Raw genomic sequence first — 27270 nt, 5'->3', positions numbered from 1 at the left:
CCACTATTCCCGGTCGCGGCACCGAGCCAGTACACCATGTCAGGCTGTGATGTGGTCTCACGTGTGACAAGCTCGCCCTGACAAAAAAGGTGGCACCACTAGTTGCGTATGAGTTGATTGCCCCTGTAGTACCCGGGAAAAGTGCCACCGTTCCAATAGCCTTACACCTTTTTTTTTTTTTTTTAATCACAGAAACAAAGAGATCTTCTACTATAGTTGATCGTTGCAATACCCGCCGCTTAATAGGGGGGGTTAAAGGTCCCCGATGTCTCTGCCTCGTTTACTATCTTTTGAACGTGGCTTGGTCCCGGTGCGGCGGGAAAACGGGCGCTTACGGTGTAAACCCCGGAAAGCGGAGTGTTAGCATGGGGAGGCCGTTGGCCGGTCCGCTTTAGCGAGTCGGGAAAATAGGGGCCGGAGAAAAAAAGTCGGCGGCGGCCGAGAAGGGGAGGGTGTCTCGATGCTCATGGGACAGTTATCGCCGACAGGGTGGGACGTAAGACGGAACAGTGGACTTGACAGACAAGGACACCGAGTTTCACCCAGACCACATCATGGAAGGCTTCAGCCTGCAGCTCAAACATTGATTCACCTGGTATCCTGTTTTAACTCAGCCTTCAACACGCACAAATACACTACACACTTACGCCCCAGCGCTCATAGTCTGCAGCTTGTACTGCTCGTCGCCCTTCTTCCTCTCCTCCTCAATAATTTCCTGCACCGACTTGGATCCCGTACTCTCGCCGTAGTACTTCTCGGCCAGTTCGATGCAGCGCAAGTTGGCCGCCAACTTGTTCATGGTCTCCATCCACTCCTCCGTCTTCTCACTGTCAAAGACAATACCACCGCCCGCTTGCAGGTAAGCAACCTTATTCTTGACCAGCATGGTGCGGATAGCAATGCAGGTATCCATCTGTCCTTCGCTCAGGAAAGTGGTAACAGGGGCATCACCCTCACCACCTTCGACGCGAATGACATCATAGGCGAACCAACCGGCAGCGCCAGCGTAGATGCCGCGCTTCTCCTTCTCCAAGTCGTAAATCAGCTCCATGGCACGAATCTTGGGAGCGCCCGACACGGTGCCGGCGGGGAAGATGGAGCGCAAAGCGTCCCAACGGGTGCACTCGGGGCGCAGCAGACCGGAGACCTCCGAGGTGATATGTTGGACGTGCGAGAAACGGTCGATGCGCATGAGGCGGTCGACCTTGACGGTAGACGGGTGGCAGACACGGTTGACATCGTTGCGGGCCAGATCGACCAACATGACGTGCTCGGCGCGGTCCTTGGTTGAGGCCAGCAGCACGGCCGCAAGCTCATCGTCCTCCTCCGAGTTGAGGCCACGCTTGATGGTACCGGCAATGGCGTGGTTGACGATCCTGGGACGAGAGCGGGCCTCAGCAGCGCTATAGCCAAAACGGGTATCGGCAGGAAGGTCGGCATATCCGTCGGTCTTCATCAAGCATTCGGGCGAGGCGCCTACAATGTGGAAGTCGGAGCACGAGAGGAAGAAGAGGTACGGCGAGGGGTTGAGCGTGCGCAAGGTGCGGTAGATGTTGAAGGGGTGCAGGCTGGTGCTGCGAGAGAAGCGCTGGGACGGAACGGCCTGGATGATGTCACCCTTGACAATGTTCTTCTTGAGCTCCGTCACAAAGGTCTCGTAACCGTGGCGTCCAACGTTGGAAGCAAATGTCTGATCGGCGGCGGGAGTGCTGGAGTCCTTGGGCGGGAGCGGCGTCTCTGGCTGGTTGATCACTTGGAGTGTCGAGCGAATGCTGTCGCAAGCCGCGTTGTAGGCCGCCTCGAAGTCGCCGGAGGGGTCCTCGGGAAGTCGGACGTGGGTGACGACGGTGAAGGCGGAGGAGAAGTGGTCGAAGGCTACCATGGTATCGTAGAGCATGAAGAGGGCCTCGGGGATGTGTAGGTTGTCCTTGAGTTCGCGGCCCTTGACCGTCCTGGGCTCGAAGTACTTGATGCAGTCGTACGAGATGTAGCCGACAGCGCCGCCCGTCAGCTTGGGGAGTCGGAGGGAGGGGATGCTGAGGACCTTGTCCTGGCTGAGCTCCTGCTCAAGGGCCTTCATGGGATCGCCGACATCTTGGTAGCCGGGGCCGGTCTCGAGGACCTTTCGGGGGTTGGCGCCAATGAAGCTGTAGCGGCCGACAGTCTCGGTGCTGCCAGTGGCGCTCTCGAGGAGGAACGAGTATTCAGCTGTCGCTCTAGCCGAGTGAGTCAATTGAGCTATTCGGAACGGGACACACGGCGAGGGAGAGAGGGGTTTGGGAGGAAGACGCACCCTGCGGAGAGCTTGAGGTAGATGGCCGAGGGCGTCAACAGATCGGCAGGCAGGGAGATGCAGAGAGGGAGAAGGGTGGGCCTTGGGGATGCTGTCGAGGTCGCTGATGCTTGGCATGTCTGGTCGAAGAGCTTGCGCGCGTCCTCCAGGGACGGCCTGATGTCGAGGGCAGCCATGCTGAACAACTGAACTGCAACGTCCAAGCAAAAAAAGGCAGAAGCAGAAACAGGACGGAGGGGATTCGCTGAGTGGAAAGAGTCAGTGGATGGATGTCAAAGTGACAACTGAACCGGTCGCGGAGGAGACGGGACGCCATCGATCGCAACTGAACCGTGAAAGTGGCATGCTTGCCCTCGCACGCTATAATTTTACACCGCCTGCCGCGTTAGTGACTCACGGAGTGGAGCTTCCTGCCAAAAGGTGCCGGAAGGGCGGGGTTTGTTCCTGGCTGAACGCAACCTTGACGGCCGATAAGCCGATAAGCCGGCATCAAAGGTACATGTACATCATGCACCAGTGACGCTGTTAGTGTTTTCACATATCGCACTGCCGCCTGCTAACAATTAGTGTCTAAGTGAAAAGTCGCTGTATTGATTTTATTGAAGGACTGTTCCGGCTTCAACCAAGATACCAGCTTTGTTGCCTCAACAAAAGATTACAACCGTAACCAAATCATAACTTTACACAAGTAGCATAGCATATCATCAAGTACTTAGCATACCATATGATAACAGACATCGTGGCTTGCGAATTTATCAAAAGAAAACAACCCGAGATATCTAGGTTTATTACATTCAACTCCCTTTTCCGGTGTGTATCTTGTGTGTTTTGTTCATTATTTATTATATGTTATTCTGTCCGAATATTATATGGTTGAAAGGAAAGAATACGTTTGTACCAATCAGTCATCAGTTCGTTGCCTCGTCAATCCGTTACGCATGGTGCAATGCTCTCTCATCCCGGTTGAGTTCTCATTCCCATACTCCCGAATAACTTCCATTCTTCCCCTTAATACCTCGAAACACTAACACTGCGACTCCGACTCCTCCTACTGCTCCTCCCCCTCCGATCATCATACACATGAGTCGGGTAGGCCACCACAACCGGCACCTCGCGCATCGAAGACGACCTCCTCGAATGGCTCCGATGCCTAGAATGACCTCGATGACGGCTACGCGAATGCCTCGACCTCGACCGTGAGTGTCTCACCCCGCCCACGTGTCTGGGCGGGTACTCATCCCTCACGCCATCGTACCAAGCCTTGCTGTTGCGCTTGCCGTGTGTCGGTGGAGCGCCCAGGTTGAAGCAGCTGCGGATGATCCAGATGAGGAGAAGCAAGCCGACGATAGAGCCGATGACGATGCCGGCAATGGCGCCGCCGCTGAGGGTTTGCGCGTCATCAGGGTCGTTATCGTTGTCGTTGTCGACTTGGACGAAGGTTACTGTGGCGGTGGGCGGTGCGTCTTGCCGCCGGGTGATGGGGCTGAAGGTGTTTGTAGGGTGGATGGCTTCGATTCCTTGGAGAGCTAAGTGTACGACCCGTTTGAAAACAAAGTCTTTGAGTTTCTCGGCTGCTGAAGTGGGTATGCGTGGGAGCGGTAGGGGAGCCATGGTTGATGATTTGTGTGAAGACCCCAAGTATAACAGGCGAGTGAAGGCTAGTTATAAGGGTCCTTCATCTTGAAGAAAGAGGCCCCTGGTATCTCAGAAACCAATGCTGTTTATCATGAGAATGCATGTATCTCGTGTGATGGTAGAGGTTGGGAACCGGTGATGTAATTGTACATGATGGAGGGTATCTCGCATCTGCCGATGATATTTTTGACTCGTTTCTTGCTTGATGCTGAAGTCTGTGGTTAGTCACGGAAACATGGCTGAATCCGCGAATGGCTGGGCTGGGAAGCCACCTGTAGCCCAGTTGCCGATCAATCCTCCGAACCCGACAGAAAACAATTCCCTCTCAGTGTGTTGTTGACTGCGCATACAGTAGTGTTCTTTCAATCGCCCATATCGTGCCTCCGGGTTGGAGTGCTGAAGGCATATTTGCCGTGGTCACCACTTGTCATCAAAGTCGGACAGCCCTTAATGACGAGGAATTTCCCCGAGTGTGACATTGAGCAGGAACGGGCAGGTCCAATAATGGAAGATGTTTGGCGCGCCTTCTTCGATTGGAAGTCGTGATAGAGAACAGACAATCTGATTCGGTAGATGGATGATGTCATTTTATAAACTCCATCTCCCCTTGTTCTCTCGAACCCCTCCTCCACACATCCTTTCGCTTCTGTCCACTTTCGACGTACTTGCTTCCTTTCTTCTCTCCATCTAACTGCTCTGCCTTCTCCCATTCAACGGTCTTCGCATTGATACTGCCATGGCAGAACAGCAAACCATGTGTTCATTCATGATGATCGCCAGGGACCAATCGGTCTTGTAACACAGTCACTTGAGTACTAACAGAAATGGGTACAAGTGTCACTCATCACTGTTAGACACGACACCACTACACCACTGTCGTGCGACACGATGCAATCTCCATTATTTTCGCATCGCGCCCGGCTCCGCTACCGTTGATTTCCAACGTCTTCCGGTTACAGGATCCCGGATCCGGGTCCGAAAAGACTGACAAAGCGCGGGACTTTACCAGTTCCCAAACAAGCGCACCAGCCACACCTGTTGTGATTGTCCTTTTCATCTCATGTCGCTTTGTCTCTGACTCTCGATATGATTGGCCTTTTCTGTGGCTTGACCAGGGCAACAACGCCTACCCAACTACTTACAAGCTACAACAACAATCGTAACAAGGTTTGCTTGTTGTTATTGTGCACGAATACCCCAAGAAGAATATAGCATGCTTCCGCAACGATGGCGACAACCGATACACCTGGGCCGGGGGGTGGCTCACCAGCACTTCTTCTCGGCTCCTTCAATCAAGATCACAGCCTACGAAGAATCCTGACAGCATCATGACCGTGGAGAACAGTATCGTACAGCATGCTCTTACCGTCTATCATGACTTGAGCACGGCGACCAAGGCGACACTCGCCATTTCCATCGCCTTCATCCTGTACAGACTCCTGTTCCGACAAGAGTCCACCAGGCGCAAGGAGTTGCCAGCTTGGGGACCCATTGAAATGGGGCTTGTCATGTACTTGCTGGATGGAGCACGCAACGGCATCGTTTATCGAGTCTAGTATGCCAACTTTGTTCTCGAGATCGATTACATCAGCTAACATGCGTTACTCAGCTCTGCAATCCGACGATATGGTGGTTCATTCTACGGCATCTCATCAGCCAATCAGACTCTCATTGGGTATGAAGACGTCGATCGCCTCTTCTCATCTCAAATGAACCACGCCCTCAGCATCGAGTGGCATGGATATGGCCTCTTTCTCCGTTTCTTCGGGTTTCCCGATACACCGACCTTGAGGAAGAAGGTCGAAAGCACGTTCAAACCCTGGCACTCCCCGATTGAAAGAGTCTTCAACAACGATGCCGGTGCCACTGCAGCCTTTGAGAGGGGTAACCTTCCCAAGATTGTGTCCGAATTCGTCAGTTTCAACCAGGAAAAGGAGAAGATGAAGAGATGGGAACTCCGTGCCGACACCAAAGTTATCCAACAAGGTGACGCGGTCGAGGCCAATCTCTCAGCCCTGATCATGGACTTTGGCGCTTGCTTCACCATCCCTCCCATCTTCGGACACGACCTGCTGGATCGTAACCCGCACCTCCTGGAAGACATCTGGAAGTTCGACCACGTTGTTCCGTTGCTGTTCATCAACATGCCAACATGGGTTCCGTTCAAGGTCATGAAGGAAGGTATAGAAGCTCGAAAGCGGCTGCTTGCCGGCGTTGAAGCCTTTTCTCGCCGCGTCACCCAGTTCCAGCGAGGAGAAAAGGTTGACGACGGCGCTGACATGTCAGATGTCAGTGACGTTGTCCTAGAGCGCAACACCGCCCTCGAACGGAACGAGTGGTCTTACCAAGAGCGTGCCGCCTCCGAGTTGCTCGTCCTCTTCGCAAGCAACACCAACACCCAACCCGTTCTCTTCTGGCTCATCTTATACATCTACTCCACACCAGGACTGGTAAACACCCTTCGCCAGGAAGTTGCTCCGTTCATCACGCTCTCCGACTCTCGTCACAACAAAAAAGAAATCACGGCAATTGACACTTCCGGCCTGTCCCGCGAGTGCCAACTGCTAAAGTCCATCATCCTAGAGACCCTCCGCCTGGCATTCGGCGCAGTGTCAACTCGCTTCGTCAAACGCCCCATTACCGTCCAAGACGGCAACCATGCCCACAAGCTCTATCCAGGCACCTTCCTCTCCGTCCCCCACTCCTTCTCCCAGCGGGACCCGTCCTTGTACCCTGACCCAGACAAGTTCGTCCCCGATCGCTTCCTCGAGATGGATCCCGCGTCAGGTAAATTGGTCGCCAAGTACGGAAAGCTGAGGCCGTGGGGCGCCGGGGCGAGTATGTGCAGAGGAAGGGTGTTTGCGGAGAAGGAGCTCATGGCTATTGGCGCGGCGCTGGTGATGCTGTGGGATATTAGTCCTGCTGAGGGGGGTGGATGGACGGTACCGGAGATGGTGGGTGGTCCGGGGCCGGTGAAGCCGAAGGAGGAGGTGAGGGTTGTGATTCAGCGGAGGGTGTTTGGTGGTATTTCTTCGGAGTAAACGTATTTAACGATAGTATCCTTCCCATGTTTTGCGAGGTGAAAACTGTGCCCTTGGTGGGAGGCGAGGTACATGCAATACAGTGTTTCTTTTTTCTGCTGCTGTCTTTCTACCTCTGGTGGGTGATCAACCACATCGTACTTAGGCGCCATTTCTCCCTTTGACGAGATTTAGCCGATGGTATCGTTGTTTCTCATGCTCGGCAGCCCAGGGGTCTGCTCCCTATCACCAACAGCACTGTCAACACTGAGACTGATCGATGATACCCTCTCTGGCAACAACCAAACTACCTATGGTAGTTGGCGGCGTTCAGTTTACGTGGCATTGGCGCTGGTATGAAAACGCCACGTCGGTCCCAACAGTCTATCATTTCATGTCAACGCGGAGTTGCTTGATGATCCCGAGGAGCCCTGAACGTCTCTCGTGCTGCTTCAATATGATCGTGACAACGACAAAAAGTTGTCAACAAAGCTTTCGCGCTGTGCTGTGGTAATGGTAATGGTTATGTTGGTTCTCCAGTGGTCAAGCAAAGTGTTTGAAATATCAGTTGGCTTCCAAACCCCCCCCTCATCTTTCGTCACCTGTTTCTTAGGTAGGTAGGTGAGCGCTTCAACGAGAGCTTTCTTGCAGGAGGACCGTGCAGAACCAACCAACCAAGATGAACACTACGGAGCAGATGAGTACCTAACTAACAGAGGACGCGCGATGGATTCCCTATAAGCGCTTTGTCAGTTCTGATGATGGTCTTACCGTCTCACGACCGCCGGTTGCCAAGACAATGAATTTATTGACATCTCAGATGATCGAAAAAAGCATCATTGTTGGGCAGACGGATGCTGATGAAGGTTTCATGGCTGACGGTCGCCAACTGATAGGTACTAAGCCCAACAATGGCAAATCTTCTCAGATGATCGAAGTGAACAACACTCCTTGTCGGGCGGTTAGCTAGTCTCATCTTGCGCAAGGAGTCAAGAGTAGGTAGGTACATACCTATTTAATGCTCCGTCAACGCTATGGAATGGTCAACCGTGAACACTTTTATCCGTAGCACGCAGAAGCAGAAGCAGGGCTTCGAACAAGACCAGACCAAGACCAGGGCACTCAGTCCATCAGACAGACCATTCCGCACAGTAAGTCCAACAAGGACAAGAACAACACAACAAGCGTACCATACTCCAAACCAAACGAAGCCAAAATAAGATAAAAACACCGACGATTATCCCATCGACACCTTTCAAATCATCCAATCACTCTACTACCGTACCATCCATCATACCCTCCACCATGACCGAAACCCGCTACATGAAACGGTGTCCCCACTACGACCTCTGGTGGTGCAAGTGTAAGAAGCAGTGAGCTGGGCGACGATAAAGACCCGGAAAAGGATCTTTGCTGGTGGTGCGCAAACGGCAAAGAAAAGTGCGAGGGGAAGTTACAGTAGTAAACTCATAGTAAAAAAAAAAAAAAAAAAAATTACTGTCCCTTCCCCCAAATCACCACATTACATATGTGGGGGAGGGAGACAGTATTTTTTTTCTTAACCATCATTGTAGCATGAGGGCCTAACTACCTTATGCATGCTTTGGAACATGACAGCGGTAGCGTAGTCATGGAGTAGACGGGACATAAAGAGGGGGAAGGGGGGGGTATGTGATGGATAATGGAGGACGAATGGGGTTGTGGGTAGGTTAGGTTGGTTTGGAGCCAGCTGGACTGGACTGGATTGATTCGATTGGTGTTGACGCGCGAATGGGACTATGGGACTATGGGAGAGAAGGAAGGAAGGAGCATGAAGGTAGCTTTGGGGGGTTAGATGGGTACCTATCGAGGAAGGAAATGGACACTCTTTGCACCTGGGGATCGAGTTTTTATGGGTGAGGACTATGAAATTATGAACTGGACATCAGGCGAAAATATCAGCTGTTATCAACCCACATGGGGGGAAAATAGCTTGTAGGGTGAGTGGGCGTGTGTAGGGCGTGCCTCAAGTAAAGTACGTGTAGCGTGTCATAATTAGAAGGAAATACCCAAGGGAAATAGTATGTAACCGAGTAAGGACAGAGGGCCAAAGAGAGCAAGTGAATATGACAAGCGGGAGATGTAGGCTAGCACAAGAACTGTCCTCTACTGCCTGCGTGCTCAATATCAATCTATCTACAGTCCTCCATCCGTAGCTCATCGCGAGGCCGCTGCCAGGGCACACTCGATCACCATATGATAGAGGTCAGCAGTGCTAATACCGGCGGCGCGCGCCTGCTGCGGTACTATGCTCTCCGGCGTCTGGCCAGGTATCGTGTTGACTTCAAGAAAGTACAACGCATACAGCTCGGGGTTGTACCTGTAATCGAAGCGTACTACGCCACGACAGTCGAGGAGATCATACAGCATCGTCGATACATCCTTGATGCGGTCGCTGACCTGCGTCTCCACCTCGGCAGGCGTCACCTTGCTCGACGACCCATTGTACTTGGCATTGTAGTCAAAGTACTCGCTGTCGCCGTGGGGGATAACTTCGGTAATGGGGAACACGTGCAGCCAGCCTTCCGCATCGCGAATCACGCCACAGTTGAACTCGCGGCCCTCGATGAACTCCTCCACCAACACTTGGCCGTTGCCGTCCTCGCGCATGGCGTCTTCGACTGCTTGGACCACCTGCTCGCGGCTCTTGACTTTGGTAGTGGCCACGCTGCTGCCTCCCGACGCGGGCTTGACGAAGACGGGCAGCTCGAAATCGAACAGCAGAGCTTCAGGGTCGAGGGCGCTGATTTGGTTGCGATGAAGCAGGCGGGACTTGGCCACCTCCACGATGCCGAAGCTGCGGACTACGGGGTTGCAGTGGCCCTTGTTGGCGGTTAGAGCCGAGGTGTAGAAGCCGCAGCTTGTGTAGGGGAGGCCGAGCATGTCGAAGTAGCCCTGCAGCACGCCGTTCTCGCCTGGGTTGCCGTGAATGCTGATGTAGGCTAGGTCGAACTGGATCTTTTCGCCGGTTGAGAGGGTGACGCTGAAGTCGTTGCGGTCCACGGGGATTTGTTTGTCATCGTCGGTCAAGTGGTACCAGCCGGCCTTGGGGTTGCGGGGGATGACAATCTTGTAGAGGTTGTATCTGGCACGGTCGACGTTGGCGTAGATGGCGTTGCCGGTGCTGATGGATACGTTCTTCTTTCTGATGTTGGCCATCTTATACCATAGGTATTATGGCGTGTTGGGGGGAAACTAGCGACGTGCCGCGGTTGGCCTTGTATCATGGCCTCTTGGCACCCCGGCGTTGCGCAAGCATGCCATGGCTAGTAAAGTTGTTGAGTTGGCGCGACTCGTGAGCGCATCCACTGTGTCGTCGATCATTCCCGAGTACTGCGTAGTGTACGAAATTGGAACGCAACGACGAGTGGGCCGTGATCAGTCCATCGTGGCTTTGGCTGATGGTAACTGAAGTTGTTGGCCTGCATGAAGATCGAGGAGAGGTCAACGTTATTGTAGAAGCAAGAACAAAAGGAAAGCAACGCTGGGGGGCCAATGTACAGAGAGCATGGGCCATGCATGGTGGCAGTTATGTCACCATCAAAAGCCCGCACAGTTACGCGGTTTCGCTGTTAGAGTAGCAACATCGCTACTCCCATTCCATCTCCCCCCACAATTTGTCGATGTTTCCCCGCGTCGATTCCAGGCAGGTGTTGGACTCCTCTGACAATTCACGGCTTTTATTTTGTTAATCTCAAAGACTGGCAAATGTCTGGCTCAGCGACATTCCCAACCTCCCCTTGTCAACAAGCAATGTCTTCAATCACGGCCAAGCGCCTTGATCGCCCCGAGAAGGAACACCCAACCTCCTTGGGCTATGACAATGGCCTTGCCAGTACGGCGATGACTTGCGAAAACCCACAAGTAGGATATATCTTCCCTTTGACCGCCCACGGGGCTTGATGACATTCCCTAGACTTCTTTCTTCAAATGAGAGCTTTTGGGTTTCTCTCCAGCATCGTCGTTCTTTGCCAGTCTTGCACTCATTGGCCCTTTCCTCTAAGCGGACATGCGACTTGCTCCTAGTCTAGTTGGTCAGCTATCCCACTATCAGATTTATAGTGGAATTGCGCTGGATGCTGTTAGTGTTGCATCTCATTCATTCGCTTACACTTTAAGTGAATAACGGAGAGAAAATGGGCAGTAGACACTCGACTTTGCCATTTCCCATCAACCATCGGAGCGCACCAGAACATTCGTAGGGGAAAATACTGTTGTGTGACTTTATTCATTCATGAAGGTTTCATAAATCCATTGTTTGTCTTTTCTTGACCCTTCCGTCTTCTTTAATCGTTATGGTCCTGATCCCCTTTCATTCCTCCTAGTCATTCCATTCATTCCGTTCATGTCATGATCCAATCTCTTGCCCTATCCGTAACATGCAAGTCCCTCCCTGGTCATTTTCCCACAGTACCTTGTAATAGTCTCTACGATCACCTCTCCCTAATTGTCCCCGCTTACTCTGTCAGTGCGCTCACAGCAGGCAACGCATACGCAAGCAGCTGCCACCGAGTCCAGTTCCTCCAACTCGCCTCATCATCCACCAGATTCCTCTTGACCAGCAGCCGCCACGAAATGTATAACCCATACGCCACAAGAGGCACCGCATACCATACCGGCGTCCCCCAAAACAGCGTTCCCACCACCGCCCAAAACGGAATGGTCACAGCCAGGTAATAGCGCGTTGCCGCGTCGCCAATAATAAGCGGCATCGTCTTGCGGTTTGCCCGCTGCCGGTCGCCCTCCTGGTCCTTGATGTCCTGAATGGGCACGGTCGTGACGACGAGCAAGCCGCTCATGGCCGCCCAGGCGTATCCCCTCGGGCTGACGAGATCCCCCGCCATGTCCGCACGGTACTCTCCCGACCCGAGCGCGATTCGCAGCGGCCCCATCTGGTAGATAATGTACGAGATGCCCAGCACGATGTCCCGCACCACAAGCTCACCGGAGCCGCCGAGGTCGTTGTAGATAAAGACGGCGATGACGATGAGCAATGCAATGTTCCAAACGCCCAGGGCATAGCCGAGGGCCAAGTATACTGGGACCAGGCAAAGGAGCAGGCGGCGGGTTTGGTCGGCCGTGATCATGCCCGAGGGAATGGGCCGCCATGGCTTGTTGATGCTGTCCTCAATTACCGAGGCGGGCTCACGCTGGTTGTCGAGGTTGACAAGGAGCTGGCTCATGAACTGGAAGAGACAGCTACCCGGGAGCCGGGAGAGGGCTTGCTTGAGCGTGGGGGGTCGGGTGCCGTTCTTGCATCTTTGGCGAAGGAGAGGGCGACGCCGAAGAGGACGCATTGGAGGGAGAAGGTAAAGAGGTCGTTCTTGGTGAAGGTCCAGATGATGCGGATCATGGCGGATACGTTCCCCATGAGGCTTTCAGCGGGGAGAAGGGGCTTTTGGATGGGGGATTCCGGGGAACGGGAATCTACGTCGTCATCATCTGCCTTGAGCTTGGGGGTTGAAGTGCTTGGGTGCCATGATCCGGTGCCGAACATGGACCAAAGACGTCCTAGAGCCGGAATTGGCTTGTTGTGAAGAGTCGTAGACATGGTGGGCTGGCTGTCTCTTGTGGATTGTCTCTTGAGTCTTGACTCTTGGGAATGTGAGAAGGAGCTTGCCGTACCGCAGACCAAGTTATGACCGTGGAGAAAGGTCTGACCTCTGTCTATTTATGCAAAGAGAAAAGGGCATGCCCAACCCGCTCGTCCTGGCCTGCTCAACAGATACAGTCAAGTCGGCAATTCACGATCAGAGAGGTATAACGATAATCTGGACATAACGATCAAATGTCACCGCCACCATTCCATTCGTTTAGAGTTTTCAGCAGCACAACGGAACATCAGCTATTATTAGCATCACGATCAAAACCTTGTCTCAATCCAGTATGGTAATCGTTATACCCGTTAGGTGGTAGACTTCAACAACACCCTGACCGTACCTTGACCACCACTTTTCAGCACCCAAGTACCTGCCCTGGCATCCTCGGCACTACGTGAAATGACGATAACCGCGGTATAGCGATCAGCCTGTAACCACAACAACCCCGACCGTTGCGTGTATGTAATTGCAGATTTGACTGCATGTATGTACACAGCAAAGTTGAGTTTTATTCGCACCGTCATAAAAGTCTTTAAATCAACGTCACCCTTTGGGGTCTAGCCAATCATCTTACACCCATTCTCGGGAACCCCTGTCCATCAGCCATCCTCGTATGACCTCGTTCCCCTGCCCTGCAACCATGGCAGCCGTTGGACAGTGACGCTGAGAGGGGACAGCGTTACAGCCACGAACGGTTGTACTGCGGTAGCGAGCAAGATGGTGGTTTGTTTTACTGTTTGGGTACAATGATACTTCCACATGATAAAGTGTGCATTTGGAAGTATGTAGGCTGACAGTGAGTGGTTTTCGAGAAGTTCATGACGGTGCGCGAATACAGGATTCATCAGGACATGTTCACTAGGGGGCTTGAATCGCGTACTATCTTGGCTGCGCGTTGGGGTCTGGTAGCGTTGAGCCCCCAAGAAGCATGAGTACACTGATTCTACTACGGACGGATCCTTCTCGTATAACATGGGTTGAGTTTTTAACAGTTTGAGGACACCCTGTACGGCTTTTTCCGAGAGATACAGTAAAACGTTGGCTTCACAGCCAATCATGAGATAAGCAACTAACCTACTGTATGTGCAAGCGCTGCCGCCGTTGGTGGTTAGAGGGAGGGGCGGGCCGGGCCATAGCGTACACTTTTTAGTGACTTCTTGCAAGGTTTGGGATAGGGACCTCCAAAGACGTGGGATACCTACCTCTCTCTTTGCCGGAACCCTGGGCCTGTCGCGGTTGTCATGCAGTTCAGATGGTCTAGAAACGACCGAGCACGCCTTATCCAGAGAGAAGCTCCTTCAATATACGCTCTTGGGTAGTAAACGCGCGTTTGCGGGTCATGAATCGGGGCAACGTCGGATGCTGACATAACATTAACCACAGTGCGCATCAATGTACGAGCATATATCATGATGATTGAGTTGAGGGAGAGGCGGAAGAAGTGTGGGAAAATAGCCCACTGGTGAAAATCTGGGGTGTGTGGAGGCACTGTGACAGCCGCGAAGGCAGGGGCAGGCGAGACTGTAACGGTAAGTAGGGGACCAAGCCCGATGTTACTTACCTTGTTACATAACCTGACGTCTACAGTGTAGGGAGCCAATGTTACACTTGCTCTTCGCTTGGTTGTGGTTATGTTTCGCAGCCCTTGCGTGGTTTCCTACTTGACCTCCCTTATCCTTTCCTGCGGGCCTGCCTCGTTCCTGCCAATGCTGACTCCATGAGTCTTGAGTGGCAGGTATCATCGTCCTTGACTGCGTCAATCCAATCCCAGCAGCCGTTGTATGTACCTAGTGTACCAGTTCTACTCTCCCGTAACAGAAATTCTCATCTGGGGAAGGCGATACATTATGCGGGCGTTTTAAGCTTGCGCACTAGATCCATAGGTATGCAGCATCTTGCCAACTGGATTGGTTGATACACCTTGTAGTATCTACAGATGTTACTCTTACGATACAGCAAATGCGGTATTGGACTGTTCAGTTCATGTCCGCGGTAGCTGATCGCTGCTGATCTACCCACAGGTCGTGCCAGCGCAGGCTTCTCTGTTTCCAAAACCTTGATAGCTGGCTGTGTTTTCGTACTCCTGGCGGGTCCTGTAGCTCTTGGGGCTTTAGCTATTCTGCAAATCTGATAAGAGGAAGAGTGAGCAAGGCATAGGAAGTCAACTGTATTAATTCTAAAGTTTCGAGGATGATTTAAAGTCAGCGAACGGCTACCACAGAGGTATGCTGGGCCTCGATGAATTGGCTATTTTTGTGTTATGGAAGGATTTGGCGAGGCCAGCAAGACGGAAGCTAGAGCCCGGTAGCATGTCATTCCAATGGCTTCTTCCTTCCCGCCTTGACATGATCGTGGTGATATAATTTACGAGTGTCCTCTGTGACAGGAATCATGTCCTCTTCCTTGTATGTTTTCCTGGTATTTCTGTTGTTACATACGATGTGATGTCACCTAGTACTTGTACAGAAAACATGTACTGTGGTGCATGGCATTGGTGAAGTGTACAGGGGTAATCGTTTTTGTAGTGTATCTTAACCCCATTTTCTGTAGCACAAATGCTCGCACTGACCGAACCCCGCGTGTCGTTTCCCCTCTTCCATTTTCCCCAATGACCTCCAAGCATCAGCAGCTCGACAAATTTCAAGGTGCCTCTTGCAGCTCAAGAAATACAATCGTTTTGGTCGATTCCTCCTCCTCCGCCCCATTTTCAAGATCAAAAATATACGGCATTTGGATATCTTGTTGCTCACTAATCCCTGAATCAATTCCCGTTGCACGCCAGAAAACGCCCTCAACATGCTGCCCGCCTTGACCTCCCGATGGTTGCCCTCGACATCTTGTACAATACCCGACCTCATACCTAGTCTGACGCAACGACCGTGACCCTTGGCGGGTCGCTCGATAAGGGCATCAGACTCGCTATCGCAGCCATCGAGCTCGTGTCCGGATTGGCCTTCTCCAAGGACTTTTTCAAGAAACAGTTCCCATGATATTTCTTCACATAAGACGTCAAATCCCCGTTGAAAGATATGCCGACACACGTATCGTTGTTCGTTAACCAGTTCGTTTGTGCACACGATCGGAGACATTCGTCGAACGAATAAGCTATCGAACCGGCGAGGTGCGGGCTTCCCCCAAAGTTCTGATTGCAGCCCACGCCGAATTTCCAGTTCTTCTCACCCATCGTTATAATCTGGCTGCCACTGGCGGCGACGGCTGCGCAGTCGAACGCGAGAACGCCCTCGGTTGGGACCGTGATAATGGAGGCTGTTGTAGCGGAGGGCACTGTCGTCGTGCTCGGGGGCGCAGAGCTGGTGCTTTCGTCGATAGTCAGCTACAGCCGGAGAAAATACATGGCGACTCGAACATCCCAGCTTACCTTTTCGCATTCTTGACCGCGATAAATCCACCCACACCGCCTCCGACGGCCGCAATCACAATCACAGCCAGAAGCGCCACTGTCAAAAAGAACGTGGACCTCCGTAGGCCGCAGATCCTCCTTTCCAGGCCCGGCGAAGATGCGTTTGATTGTGGGAGGAAGTGCCCACACTGTTCCTGATCATGCTTCTCCGGGGAATTCGGTCGCACCAGCCGGCTGTATTGCGGATATGTTGATGTCCATCTTGTCGAGACCGGCTCTTTGGGTACCTGTTGCCCAAGAAGAACAGCTTCTGGCGCATCTGTGCCGTTCACTGTGTGCAGGCCATCGTCCCACTGAGTACGGCTCATGATACAGGTTGCACTTGTACTGGCAAAAAGTCGACGGTTGGTTAGGGAGGCAATCGTGCTTCCGACGCAGTCAAGAGTGTGGACAGGAAAGGAGAAGGAAAACATGAAAGCCTGATCAAAAAACCAGCGCCCATGATATGGCTTATATTCTTGCCTAGGGCTTGGCGTTGGTGACACGGCAGGTCTTCTTTCCGCGGTTGCCTTCTCCCCCTCGCCTTAGGCCTGTCGAGCTGAGTTCCTGGAGTCCGATGTGTTCAATTAGCACCGCGCCACCGCCTCCAAGTCCGAACGTGGCATGTAAAAAGAGGTGGCCGCAACGGAATTGGATGCTCAGGGATCACTCCGCCTTGTCAACGATTCAGCCTATCTGTAGGAATGACCTCACGCTCGTAGTCCTTCAGAATTCGCCAAGCCATTGCTGTCGTCAAGCCCCGGCTACCAATCACAGCACCCGTCCTTCCCGCTTTGCAGAAGTGACCCGCCGGCCATCCTCCATCTTCCTCTTGAAGGACAAGCAGTTCGTCCATCTCCCACTTTAGGAGGTCTCTGTCGATACCGAATACCTGACAAGCACGCACCCGCATCGCCAAAGCCAACGGGTTAGCAGGCTTCCCCAACGATTGCACCAGCAAGCGATAGATATGTCGTTGGAGTGTCTGACGCGTGTTGGCGTTTTTGGTCGGGTTCCTTTCGGCCTTTGTCCTGAGCTCGTCGAAGAACAAGCTGACAAAATACAGGAAGCTTTCAATGGTCGTGTAGTGGCGTGTGCCATTTATCACTGCATTGTTGACAAGGCAATTGACAACAAAGGTCCCTGTGGCAGCAAGACGGGGATCGGTGTCCAGATCTAGATCATCACCACCATACTTCAGGAAGAACCGAAGCATGTTCACACTGACAATGGCGCAGATGCGTGGCCTGTCATTTGTAAAGTACACCTGCATGATGCCATCGACGTTTACGTTGGAGATCATGGCATCCAGAACCAGCTTGGGATCGGCAACTCTGTGCAGGTGCTCTTGCGGAATGGTCAGGTAGGCGATCGAGGTGGTATCAACATCAGCTGGGAATGCCTCCGTGGTCCCGACTGGCTTCTCGGTGAAGTAGTTCCACAGGCCATCCTGAAGAGGGCGTGACTTCTTGCCGTCTCTGGCCTTGTCGCTAAGGACGACTGCAGAGTCGGTTGAGCTGGCCACGGAGGCATCGTCATCTGGAGACGAGCATCGCGATGATCCCTTCCAGTGCGTTCCGTCTGGCCACAAAAGGTAGATGATATCTTCCATATCAGTCAGTCCCCATATCAGCAGTTGGGCAAAGTTGTCCTTGAAAACCACCCCCTCCTCGGAGTAGATCGAATCCAGCTTTCCGCTCTGGAAGTGTAAGAAGGCTTCTGCAAGTGCAATGGGCTCCCCCAAGACCACGTTCTTGAGGAATCGATAAATTCTTCCTTCCTTGGTCCTCTCGTTGTCCGTCACGATCTCGCCCCGAATGCCCAAAGATCTAGCAGCGACGATGTTCTCGGTACGATCGTCAAGGAAGATGGTACGGCTAGGATCGCATCCAGTCTCATTGATGACGTACTGGTAGAAGCAGAGATCCGGTTTGCGCATACCGGCGGCCGCGGAGGTAAAGACGCGAGTGAACGCTTCCCATGGGAACGGCAGCGTACGGATGTACTCGAAATGTTCCTTGGAGATGTTCGACATGGCATACACCTTCAACCCAGGCTTTGCCGCAAGCTTTTCCACCAGCTCTGCCCATTGCTCGTTAACTCGAAGCGAGCAAGCAGCTGCATCAATGGCCTGCCGTACCAGTGATGCCTCGGTGTTGATCTCGTCGCCCATGATCTGTTCGACTTTGGTTAGTCTTAAGGTACGGAGGTCCTGAAAGCGAGGGACCTGCTTACCTTGTAGGCTTCCTCCGCAGGTAGGAGACCACGGTCGAGGTCATGCCAAGTGGTTGAGTTCATCATTTTTCGCATGGCACCTTTTGGCAACGCGACAAGGGACGCAACGTCTTCCGGCTCATCCCAGTCAAAGAGCACGTCCCCAAGGTCGAAAATGATAGTGTCATATGGTGTAGTAGCCATTGTCCTTGTGTTTGAAATGTCGGTGTCCTTGGGTGTGAGAATCAGGGTATCCAGTGTAGCATACATGGCTCAACTGGTCTTTTCCTCCTGATATTCCGAGCATTCTTATATTCTGGCAAATCTTACTGTGCGCTTACTGATGGCCCGTATCATAAACATGATCATCACCACAGACCCGCCATATCACTGCAATTGAGCGTCGATCCCGACTTGTCTACTTGTGGTAATGTTGCTCATTCGCCAACCATCCATATCACTAGGTCTTGACGGGGACTACGGAGGCCGCATAGACGAGCACTGCCCTTGGTAGCATTCGTGGGGGTACTTAGTTACATCCCCAAAGATGAACTTCATGATTGTGACGTGGCGGAGTCGCAGAAGTGCAGCGTCTTGCATGAGCTTACCAGACTGAGGCTCCCAGAAAGACACGATCGTCCAAAAGAACGAACCCAGCCGTTGTGTTTCCGCCTTATCATCACGTTCACTTACTAACGGTCAATGGCGCTTACTAGCGGACGGTTCATGGAGACATATACCACAGTGCACAAAGGCCCCTTGGATTGTCAAACTGCAGGTCATTACCATTGATTGTTAGCGTCCGTTCTGTTGGGAGGAACGCCACTCAGGGGCAGGTGCGCACTGTAGCCCAGGCACGCCATCGATTGCATGTGATAGCTCGATGACAACTTCATGTAGGGCCGTGGTATCCTATATTTCACCTACTTTGGCGTTACATTTTCAACTGATCAACACTGGCCGATACGTTGGGGTCTTTCAGTTGATATTGGCTCACTCCGCGTTGATCTCGACTTCACAAGCTTTTGATGGCGGCGGATATGCGCCTGGTCGTTTGGCATGGTCAGGGCTGTCCTCATCAATGTCCTCAATATTCTACTTCTAGTAACATACGTCCGACGGATCATGGCCTTCTGGGCTTGACTTTCGAGTGCCGCCGCTGTACCATTATGTATGTGAGCACCAACACTTGGCCTCACGGGATGAATGTGACACTTACAGAGGCTGCGCAGTAAGCACACAGCCTTGTCGTTTTCATGAAGTTGGCTGGGCGTGTTATGGTACACAGATCTTCCGTAGCTTGTAATTTAAGATTTAGTCGCGGAGCGGGACCAATCGCCTGGCACATTATGGTCCAACGGTATTGGGTTCCCCTATATGACCAACTCACACACCACAAGAATACATAGAATATATCTGTGAGTGAATGCCACAAAACGAGAGGTAGCTGTCATACAATATCCAAGCTTTGAATAATATAATCAATTCTCAAATAAGACGTATGACTCTTCAATAGGCGACTTGATCAGTGACCCGAAAGCCTTTAACCACTCGAGGGAACCAAGAGAGTGGAGCGATGACTACACTTTCGCTCTCCGCCTTCCGCCTTTTGAAGAGTGTAACTGGCCAGCAACGGTGATAGTAAAACTTCAGAGGCATAATAGGATAAGCTGGTGTGCTCAGGATAGCCATCTGTTCACGGCAGTACCCTGCTAAGTTAGTAAGCTAGCTGCCCTACATTACCTATCCACACCAAGTGCATGTTGTGATACCATTTATTACCCATTATCTACCTGGGTAGAGGTACCGGTGTATCTACATCAGCGGCGAACTATTTATATAATCGCTAATTCAACGCCCGAGGCGGGAACTCCACCGATGTTAGTACTTATCACATACCGGGTCTATGAAGCGAACTAATGAGTGAAGCTCATCTTGCTTCCTGCTGTTCTAAACATACAACGAACCCCGAATCTCTTTCACCTTCATTCCACTCAACCAAGATCATAGGGGCTTCTTTGAGCTTTGATTAACATCAATCGGGCGTGTGGCTCAGTTGGTAGAGCGTTCGCTTAGCATGTTTCCGAGCATGCGAAAGGTCCTGGGTTCGATTCCCAGCTCGTCCAAAATTCTGTTTTTTTTTCTTTGCTGAAGTTTTTTGGGGTTTTTGGACTTTGTGGGTGCCTGACTCGCGCTGATATGCTTTCTTTTTGTCTCTTTGGATGCGAAATTTCTGTTCGGATGAGGTTTGTCTAGATCATATTACTTTAAAGATGGTTATAGCGATGAGAATGAGCAGTGACTGACACTTTACTCCAAGGAAATACAATCCTCCCAGGGGTGAACATGTTATGAGAGTGCAAACAATCGGCTACGCTGGATGCGCTGATGAGCTATACATTAATTAAAAATAGACAAGTAAACCCCATCCTGAGATGGTTTGTCTCTAGCACTCAACCAACCCTCTTCGAAAATTCCTTGCAGTCCCCTCCTTCACTCTCGCATAAAGATGCGGCTCGTTATATCCAAGCACTTCCTTCAATGGACATTCAGCACAGGCGGCGTCATCCCTCATTGTCCTTCAAAGACCCAAAACAACCTTTCAGAACTCCCTATTGCCTGATCCAACTTCCGTCCCTTTGAAATCATCATGTCAGAAACTTTCATTGCACTGACAGAGTCAGGATCCAACAACGCCATAACTTTGTATCTTCCTCAAAAGATCCACCACGTCCTCTGGGTTACACAGCTCCAAGCTCTTGTGCCATTCGAGAAAGGAACGAACACTGCATTCCTCACGTCCGAGACTTGTACGAGAGCTTCGTGTGCCTCCCTCGTTCAAACTCCAGAAGACGAGATAGATGCACTCCAGCAGACGCTTAATAGCGCTAGAAGGCCTGGTGGTATTCATTGCTTCGCTGTCTTGATCGTTGTCACTCATGTGATTGCCCATGTTTCCTCTCCGTCCAATGGATATGGAGAAGAAGAACCGTCAGGAACGCCGATTGATGCACTGATGTTTTGGGGAAAAAATCGAAGAGAGATGGGGAGTCGTATCCCACGAAACCGGAAAAAAAGTGAAGAAGATCCACTGTCGTGCGTGCGAGAGACAAATCCCGCTCAACGCACCCAAAAACCGCTGTTCACCGAGGATAGCATTTGCCAGATACCAAGACATGAGATTCGACCGAGAAGAACCAAAGACGAAATCGCGTGTACATATAGGTAGAGGTAGTCTAATACCCGAAACTGAATCCATCCTGCAAGCTCCCGGTAGTCGTAAGAAAAGTACCTTAGTCCACTCCACAACTAACAACTTATCGATGACGCCGAAGTCGTACTGGTACTTGTATCCGACTGCGAGTCCTGTGACTCAAAAAAGGACGTAGCGGATGTATCTGACCGGATGCTTTCGTCGCCATTGAGACTGGGTCCTGGTCCGGGATCGTCTTCGTCTTCATCTTCATCTTCGTCTTCGTTGTCTTCAAAGTCCAAGCAACTAACAGCAGTAACATAACTGTCCCTTGTCGAAGCCGTGCAGGTACTCTTCCTAAAAGAGCTAAACCGACCGCTGGTGTTCAAAACCTCAGGTTCGGGTCGTTCGGGCACGTTGCTATCATCTGTCTTTGTCTCTATCTCTGGCGCCGAAGTCGAAGCCGAAAACGAAGAGTTCCGACATGAGGGATGAGGCACGCTATCATACACTTTGCTGCTAGTTGATTCGTTGCTGCTGCTTGATCCGTCATCAAGCGACGACGACGACGACAACGACTCAGCAGCGAGATCTTCTTCTTCTTCTTCTTCTTCAGAATCGGAATCGAAATCGGAATCGGAATCGGAAAAGTCATCAATCGGGAATCTTCTGGTAGCGCGGATGGTGGGGTAGATTTCGGATTTGGTAGTGGTGGTGATGGTGTCTAGATTGCGGATATGAAGTTTCGAGTTGCTCTTGGTTTTCAGCCAAGCGAGCTTCTTGCGAAGGGATCGCTTCCATTTGTGCTGCTTCGCTTTGAGGAGTTTGAATGCATTACGAAACGTATGCTGGGGCATGGCTGTGAGCCTTGTGATGGCGATCGAACAGGTAGGTGTTGAGGATGGGGGATTGCTGGAAGAGCGACGAGGTGAGGAGTATGGGTCGGGGATGTGTGGTTCCGGGTGGTGGTAGTGTTGTGAGGGGATCGTGAGTCGATGACCGGGGATCAAGATCACATTTCCCAGTGGGAAGGAAGAACCGTAGTCGAGAGCAGAGTCGACCAACTGGCGGTTGGATCTTTCATGGAAGGCGAAATCAGAACCAGGAATCTCGAGGAAGGCCAAGGCCTGGACAAACTTGAGCCATACAGTAGGAATTCCAGGGAAATGTTTATGCCCAGGCATGATGATGCAAAGAGGACAGGTTGTGTGGGAATAAGTGCAATGCATAGACGTCGAAGGGCTACGGAACTCCGGTGCTTTCACATATGCTGGAGGCCAATTTTCCTGCCTGCTGGGCAAATGACCAAGGGAAGTACTTGCTTGAGGGTTTCGGAGATTGGGAAGAATATGCACAGCGTGTGCCATGTTGCATGCAGCACGCGTAATGTACTGCAGTGTCTCTGAACCCTTCAAGTCGCGACGCGGTCATACAAAATTGACATATCCAAGACCTAAGTGGTCATATAACCAACCATTAGCCCATGCCTTCCTGTCCAAACACAACCGAACAAACCGTCAGGTCCATCACTGCCTACCCAAAAGTGGTGACACACCAACACACTATCCTATCCAAGACCTGGCCACTAACCCACCTACACACCACAACACAACCTCTCATGCCCCCACCACCCGCCGCGGCTCCCCCTCCCCCCTCCCTCCATCCTGCAATCTCCCCACCTCCAACAACAACCGATACAGATAAACCCCCATATCCCTCTCCCTCAACGCCTTTCCCCACCACTCTTTCCCCCCCTCCGCCACCTCCCTCGCCTTCTGCCTCCCCTCATCCGTGCTCGTCAAATACATCACCAACTCCGGTACTTCCTCCATCCCCATACTCACCGGCAAATAATGCACCCACGGCACCAGCCGATCATCATGCCACTCCCTCAGCAAAGTCTGCTTGAGAACAGCACTATTGGACGCCAAAAGCTTGTAATACCGTCCCGAAATGCCGTTGCCGTCGAGATCAAACACCAAGCGAGACGAAAGGGCCTCGTCCTTGTCAGCGTAGGACTTGGTGCGGAAGAAGGAGCGTTGGGCGCGACAGGAGGCAGGCGAGCAGAATTGGAAGCGGGTGAAGAAGACGGAGAAGAGGCGGCTGTTGAGAAACGGGGAGCTGACACGGGTGATGGCGCCGTTGAGGGAGCGGAGGTAGGTATGTCGTTGGCGGTTGAGGTTCTGGGCGAGGGAGACGAAGCGTTGGCGGTGGAAGGACTTCCATTGTGTATCAGCGGAGGAGGAGGAGTCGGAGGAGTACCCGCCGGTTGTGGAGCCGGCCCAGTAGAGGTTGTTGGACTTTTGCTCCCAGGGGATGTCGCGAGTGGGATCGTAGATGAAGCCGGACTCGATGTAGGCGGCGGAGGGGTAGAGAATGTCGGACATGGTGGATGGCGCACCAGTGGAGAGGACGGGGACGAGCCCGACAAACAAGCGCATGGAGACGGGGGAGGTGAAGAGGCCGTAGGTGTCGGCGTAGGAAGGATTGGCGCAGATGTCCAGGACGGAAGCCGTGGATGTGACAAAGGGGAGACCAAAGGTGTCGATGCCGTTGGTGGTATCGTTGGGTTTGGAGGGAAAAGAGGAACAGGGCGCTCTCATTTCCTTCCAAACCGGATGATGAGACATGTCCATAAGAGAAAAGCGCCAGCTGCCGGAGGGTGAAGTATGCGGGAGCACCACTCGTGGCTCGTCAAGGTGATTAACAACGAACTTGATGTCAGGAAGAACCCCCGCCAGATCACCCAACACCTCATCAAACAAAAGGGTAAGATGTCTGTCGAAGGTGCGATACGGATGCCGACACTCAGTTTTTGCGGTTGCGCCGTGAAAGGTACACTGCCATAACTCGCTGTACCGCGTGTAATAAGCCTCGTGCATGAGGTCCACTACCTCTTGGCCGCTAAGTTTCCAGAAAGGCGACACTGAGTGGTAAATGGTATCAAAGTCATCGATGATTGGAGACTGGCTCTTCACGGCAAAGTCGTACCAGCCCCGGAACCCCGGTGGTGGTTCAACCTTGTATCGACGCTTGTACTCCTCGACAGCAGCCTCGTACGTCTTTGACTGTCTGGAGAGCATGCTGTCGAAGTCTGCTTTTGCCTTCTCCATTAGCTGCGCTACCGGATGTTGGCCGGGGTGTTGAAAAGTAAGCTGCTGTGCTGCAGACTCTACGGCTCTGATGGCAACCAAATTGGCCAGGTAAGGGAAGAGGGGAACGAGCGCAAAGCTCCAGAGCAGGGCTCGCTGTTCTGTGTGCTTCGGCAGCATGCTGATGCTCTGAGCCAGTGCAACAAGCGAAGCAACAACGTTCGCAAGGGCTTGAATGTTTGAAGGCTGTGTGTATGGGTCGCGAGCTGCAACCAAGCCAAAGGTGGCAATCACCGTGACGATTCGCCATGACTCCGGCGTATACCTTGTCTGTAAACAATGTCAGCGTCATTCACCACTGCAAGCAACTCAGTTAGGGGTCAGCAAGGACTGGCGTACACTCTGAATAGCGAAATACCACGAAAAGGCCTTTGCTACTCCCAGGAAGACAGTCCACGCACCATCAATGCTGGGGAAACCAACCGCCCAGCTGTCGACAAACTGCAGGACGATCAAGAAACCTACGATCCGCAAGGAGAGAGGTTTAATGATATCTCCCAATTCAAGATGGAAGGTTTTCAAGCGATCTTGCTCTCCCATTTGGGACATCAATGAGAAAAAGAGGCCGACGAGAACCGCAAACGGTATCACCGCCATGGCAGCTGCCTTGACGTCCCATGCTGCCAAGCTGTACACGGCCACTGCAGCTGCCAGAAGTGATCCCCAGAACGTATTTAGGATCGAGTGAGGCACGGCCCCTTCCTTGGCAGTCCCATACCTTGAAGGTCCAGTCCGTAGTTGGAGATGTTCTTGAGCCTTGAGCAGCAACGGTGTTGCAAGAGGCTATTGAAGATGTGGTGTGAGCAGAGGGTGGGAGACAAAGAGCCGTGAAAGGGTCCGCATCAACCGGGAGGGCTTACAAACAAACAGACAACCGCACCGAACTCTGCTTTACAGAAACTGAGGGCAGCAACACAGATCGCTGGGCGCCAAAGCCGTAGTGACCCAGTCGGCTTTCTGGTAGCGACCACATCCCCTAACTGTGGCACATATGTCGAGGGCTTGCTTTGTAGCCTGAAGAGAAATGGGATGATCATCCAACACACAGCTTCCGAGGAAAGTTCGTACTCTGTAGCTCTAGAAGCCACGTACTGAACGAGCGATGTGAGAGCTACACTGGTTGCCACCGTCAGGGCAGCTGGATGGGGCTGACCACTGGCACGGGGATCCATCGCTATGTGCTCATGTGTGGATAATCCAGTCGGAAACATGCGCTGGTGACATGTATTGCGCAAGTGGAGGATCTGACTTAATGAATATAGAGGTCGGATGAATGAACAGATAGAAACTCTGTCAACTGAACGTCGACATTGACGAGCGAGGGACAGCAGAGCGGGAGCCTATGCCGAGCGTTGGCCTACCCAGTAGTAGCACAGCCTCCATTCCAAAACGGGGCGGTACCCCTTTAGTTGCGGGACAATGAGGTAGCATTGGCAACACCCATGGCCGCCATTCCAATTGGCCAACATCCCTTGCCCTCCCCAGTTTTGCAGTGCCGGCTTGGCTGTGCCGCAACTTCACTCTCGCTTTCCTCGGGTTCGTCCTCTCGCTGCGCAAAAAACGACAGTTCAAACGGCGCATCGTGAGCTTTCTTGTTTGGTCCTCGGACACGTGCTTCATTCTGTCAGTTCATTGGTCTCAGAAAGGGAGTTGTAAAAGGGAAGAAAGTCGCACTTGACAGATCCAGAATACGAGGAAGCCATCAAGGTGCCTCGGTAATGCTTGGCGTCGAAATTCTACCCATCAAGAATCCTGAGGGCGTTCATGGCAGCTTCAAAGTGGCGGTTTCACCCGCAGGATCTCGGATTCATGATACCCTACCGGATTTTGGCGAACCGCCCAGAGCCACCAAGTAACCATCCAGCCCTGCCAGCCAACCTAAATGTCGAGGGTGTGGGGAAATCACACACTAATGTGGTGTTTTCTTTTGAGAAGCACAGGGGTCTGTGGCACGGTTGTGTGTGAAGTGTAAGCCATAGCGATACATTGCAGCGCAAAGCTTTTTTGACCAGGGCCGGGCCGAATTTTGACCGCCGTTGACACATGTCGTGGCACTATGTAGTGTACGACCGTTGCTTACGCCCGTCAGCACTTATGCCGGCTTTGTTCGGCTGTTGTAAGTTTCCGTATCATCGAAGGATCGGATCTTCCGTTATAAAGGCCTGCAAGATCCGCAAATGCTGTCCTAGTCCGCGGTCCTTACTTCTTATCATCTCAACAAGGGTGTTTAACGGCTGACCGATCAGCATTTCGACCACTTGCAGCCTGTTAGGATTGGCAAAGAAATGTTAGCGAACGATGGTTTATGTTATAGATACCACTTCGCCTACCTCGGTCCGAGATCCAGACAAGAAAGCCTCATATAGACAGCGGCACCGACGCGCCCTACAGCCATTGATTTATAAAGTTGCTTGGTTTGCCACACGGTGAGATGACCTGATCAGAACCCAGTATGGAAGGTAGCGAAGGTAGCAAGCGTAAGCTCAATGAGTAGCGGCTACGCCCTACCCATGATGAGCGGCTCGTGAATGGTCCCATTGCTGGCAAGGATCGGAATCCACGTTGCTAGCCCAGCTGGCAAAGCCCAAGATGATTCAGTGAAGGCAGACAAGAGGTGCACTCAGCAGCGACTGAACTGTCGCTGTATCTGGCAAGAAACGATCCGTAAAAGCTGTTGACTGGGATACAAACTTACTAGGGAGTGCTTATAGAGATATTTGAGAG

The 27270-nt window shown here is 52.2% G+C and overlaps 8 protein-coding genes and 1 non-coding gene across 9 annotated transcripts; 2 read left to right on the top strand and 7 right to left on the bottom strand.

Moving 5' to 3' along the window:
• Nucleotides 1–171: 171 nt before the first annotated feature.
• B0T23DRAFT_379066 (ADC synthase) lies at nt 172–2666 on the bottom strand. The gene is made up of 2 exons (XM_062837127.1): nt 2294–2666; nt 172–2216 (listed from the first exon to the last, which is right to left on the bottom strand). Exons 1-2 carry the CDS (start codon nt 2467–2469, stop codon nt 644–646), a joined length of 1749 nt encoding a protein of 582 aa, XP_062692606.1. The 5' UTR covers nt 2470–2666; the 3' UTR covers nt 172–643.
• Nucleotides 2667–3188: 522 nt separating this feature from the next.
• On the bottom strand, nt 3189–4097 carry B0T23DRAFT_135067 (uncharacterized protein). Its single transcript, XM_062832255.1, has one exon. It carries the CDS (start codon nt 3902–3904, stop codon nt 3302–3304), a length of 603 nt encoding a protein of 200 aa, XP_062692605.1. The 5' UTR covers nt 3905–4097; the 3' UTR covers nt 3189–3301.
• Nucleotides 4098–5121: 1024 nt separating this feature from the next.
• On the top strand, nt 5122–7099 carry B0T23DRAFT_135051 (cytochrome P450). The gene is made up of 2 exons (XM_062832254.1): nt 5122–5483; nt 5538–7099. The coding sequence occupies exons 1-2, from the start codon at nt 5257–5259 to the stop codon at nt 6967–6969; spliced, it is 1659 nt and encodes a 552-aa protein (XP_062692604.1). The 5' UTR covers nt 5122–5256; the 3' UTR covers nt 6970–7099.
• A 1557-nt stretch (nt 7100–8656) lies between these two features.
• On the bottom strand, nt 8657–10431 carry B0T23DRAFT_135035 (D-ala D-ala ligase C-terminus-domain-containing protein). The gene has a single exon (XM_062832253.1). The coding sequence runs from the start codon at nt 10144–10146 to the stop codon at nt 9145–9147; it is 1002 nt and encodes a 333-aa protein (XP_062692603.1). The 5' UTR covers nt 10147–10431; the 3' UTR covers nt 8657–9144.
• A 755-nt stretch (nt 10432–11186) lies between these two features.
• On the bottom strand, nt 11187–12777 carry B0T23DRAFT_379060 (UbiA prenyltransferase family-domain-containing protein). Its single transcript, XM_062837126.1, has 2 exons — nt 12269–12777; nt 11187–12212 (listed from the first exon to the last, which is right to left on the bottom strand). The coding sequence occupies exons 1-2, from the start codon at nt 12536–12538 to the stop codon at nt 11445–11447; spliced, it is 1038 nt and encodes a 345-aa protein (XP_062692602.1). The 5' UTR covers nt 12539–12777; the 3' UTR covers nt 11187–11444.
• Nucleotides 12778–15423: 2646 nt separating this feature from the next.
• Nucleotides 15424–16567, bottom strand: B0T23DRAFT_134986 (uncharacterized protein). Its single transcript, XM_062832252.1, has 2 exons — nt 15967–16567; nt 15424–15904 (listed from the first exon to the last, which is right to left on the bottom strand). The coding sequence occupies exons 1-2, from the start codon at nt 16419–16421 to the stop codon at nt 15448–15450; spliced, it is 912 nt and encodes a 303-aa protein (XP_062692601.1). The 5' UTR covers nt 16422–16567; the 3' UTR covers nt 15424–15447.
• Nucleotides 16568–16666: 99 nt separating this feature from the next.
• On the bottom strand, nt 16667–18405 carry B0T23DRAFT_428445 (HAD-like domain-containing protein; the record flags this gene model as incomplete). The annotated part of the gene is made up of 2 exons (XM_062840136.1): nt 16667–18163; nt 18223–18405. 2 exons carry the CDS (start codon nt 18403–18405, stop codon nt 16667–16669), a joined length of 1680 nt encoding a protein of 559 aa, XP_062692600.1.
• Nucleotides 18406–20242: 1837 nt separating this feature from the next.
• Nucleotides 20243–20327, top strand: B0T23DRAFT_t217. Its single transcript has one exon. It is a non-coding gene; the product is annotated as a tRNA-Ala (tRNA).
• A 2683-nt stretch (nt 20328–23010) lies between these two features.
• Nucleotides 23011–25718, bottom strand: B0T23DRAFT_316038 (uncharacterized protein; the record flags this gene model as incomplete). Its single annotated transcript, XM_062834900.1, has 3 exons — nt 23011–24816; nt 24886–25329; nt 25407–25718. 3 exons carry the CDS (start codon nt 25716–25718, stop codon nt 23011–23013), a joined length of 2562 nt encoding a protein of 853 aa, XP_062692599.1.
• Nucleotides 25719–27270: the final 1552 nt, after the last annotated feature.

Source organism: Neurospora hispaniola (assembly GCF_033458365.1).
Source record: "Neurospora hispaniola strain FGSC 10403 chromosome Unknown B0T23scaffold_4, whole genome shotgun sequence".
Classification (NCBI taxonomy): Eukaryota; Fungi; Ascomycota; class Sordariomycetes; order Sordariales; family Sordariaceae; genus Neurospora; species Neurospora hispaniola.
The sequence above is the reverse complement of the archived record's forward strand: the minus strand, read 5'-3'. Positions and strand labels throughout refer to the sequence as shown.

Excerpts from the sequence above, each read along its gene's own strand:
- B0T23DRAFT_135035 (XM_062832253.1), bottom strand. The coding sequence starts at position 10,146 with ATGGCCAACATCAGAAAGAAGAACGTATCCATCAGCACCGGCAACGCC.
- B0T23DRAFT_379066 (XM_062837127.1), bottom strand. The coding sequence starts at position 2,469 with ATGGCTGCCCTCGACATCAGGCCGTCCCTGGAGGACGCGCGCAAGCTC. Across the intron at positions 2,217-2,293 it reads TACCTCAAGCTCTCCGCAGG|AGCGACAGCTGAATACTCGT; the intron begins GTGCGTCTTCCT and ends TCACTCGGCTAG.
- B0T23DRAFT_135067 (XM_062832255.1), bottom strand. The coding sequence starts at position 3,904 with ATGGCTCCCCTACCGCTCCCACGCATACCCACTTCAGCAGCCGAGAAA.
- B0T23DRAFT_379060 (XM_062837126.1), bottom strand. The coding sequence starts at position 12,538 with ATGTCTACGACTCTTCACAACAAGCCAATTCCGGCTCTAGGACGTCTT. Across the intron at positions 12,213-12,268 it reads TCCAATGCGTCCTCTTCGGC|CAAGCCCTCTCCCGGCTCCC; the intron begins GTCGCCCTCTCC and ends CCCACGCTCAAG.
- B0T23DRAFT_134986 (XM_062832252.1), bottom strand. The coding sequence starts at position 16,421 with ATGTTTTCCTTCTCCTTTCCTGTCCACACTCTTGACTGCGTCGGAAGC. Across the intron at positions 15,905-15,966 it reads GCGGTCAAGAATGCGAAAAG|CACCAGCTCTGCGCCCCCGA; the intron begins GTAAGCTGGGAT and ends TATCGACGAAAG.
- B0T23DRAFT_135051 (XM_062832254.1), top strand. The coding sequence starts at position 5,257 with ATGACCGTGGAGAACAGTATCGTACAGCATGCTCTTACCGTCTATCAT. Across the intron at positions 5,484-5,537 it reads GGCATCGTTTATCGAGTCTA|CTCTGCAATCCGACGATATG; the intron begins GTATGCCAACTT and ends TGCGTTACTCAG.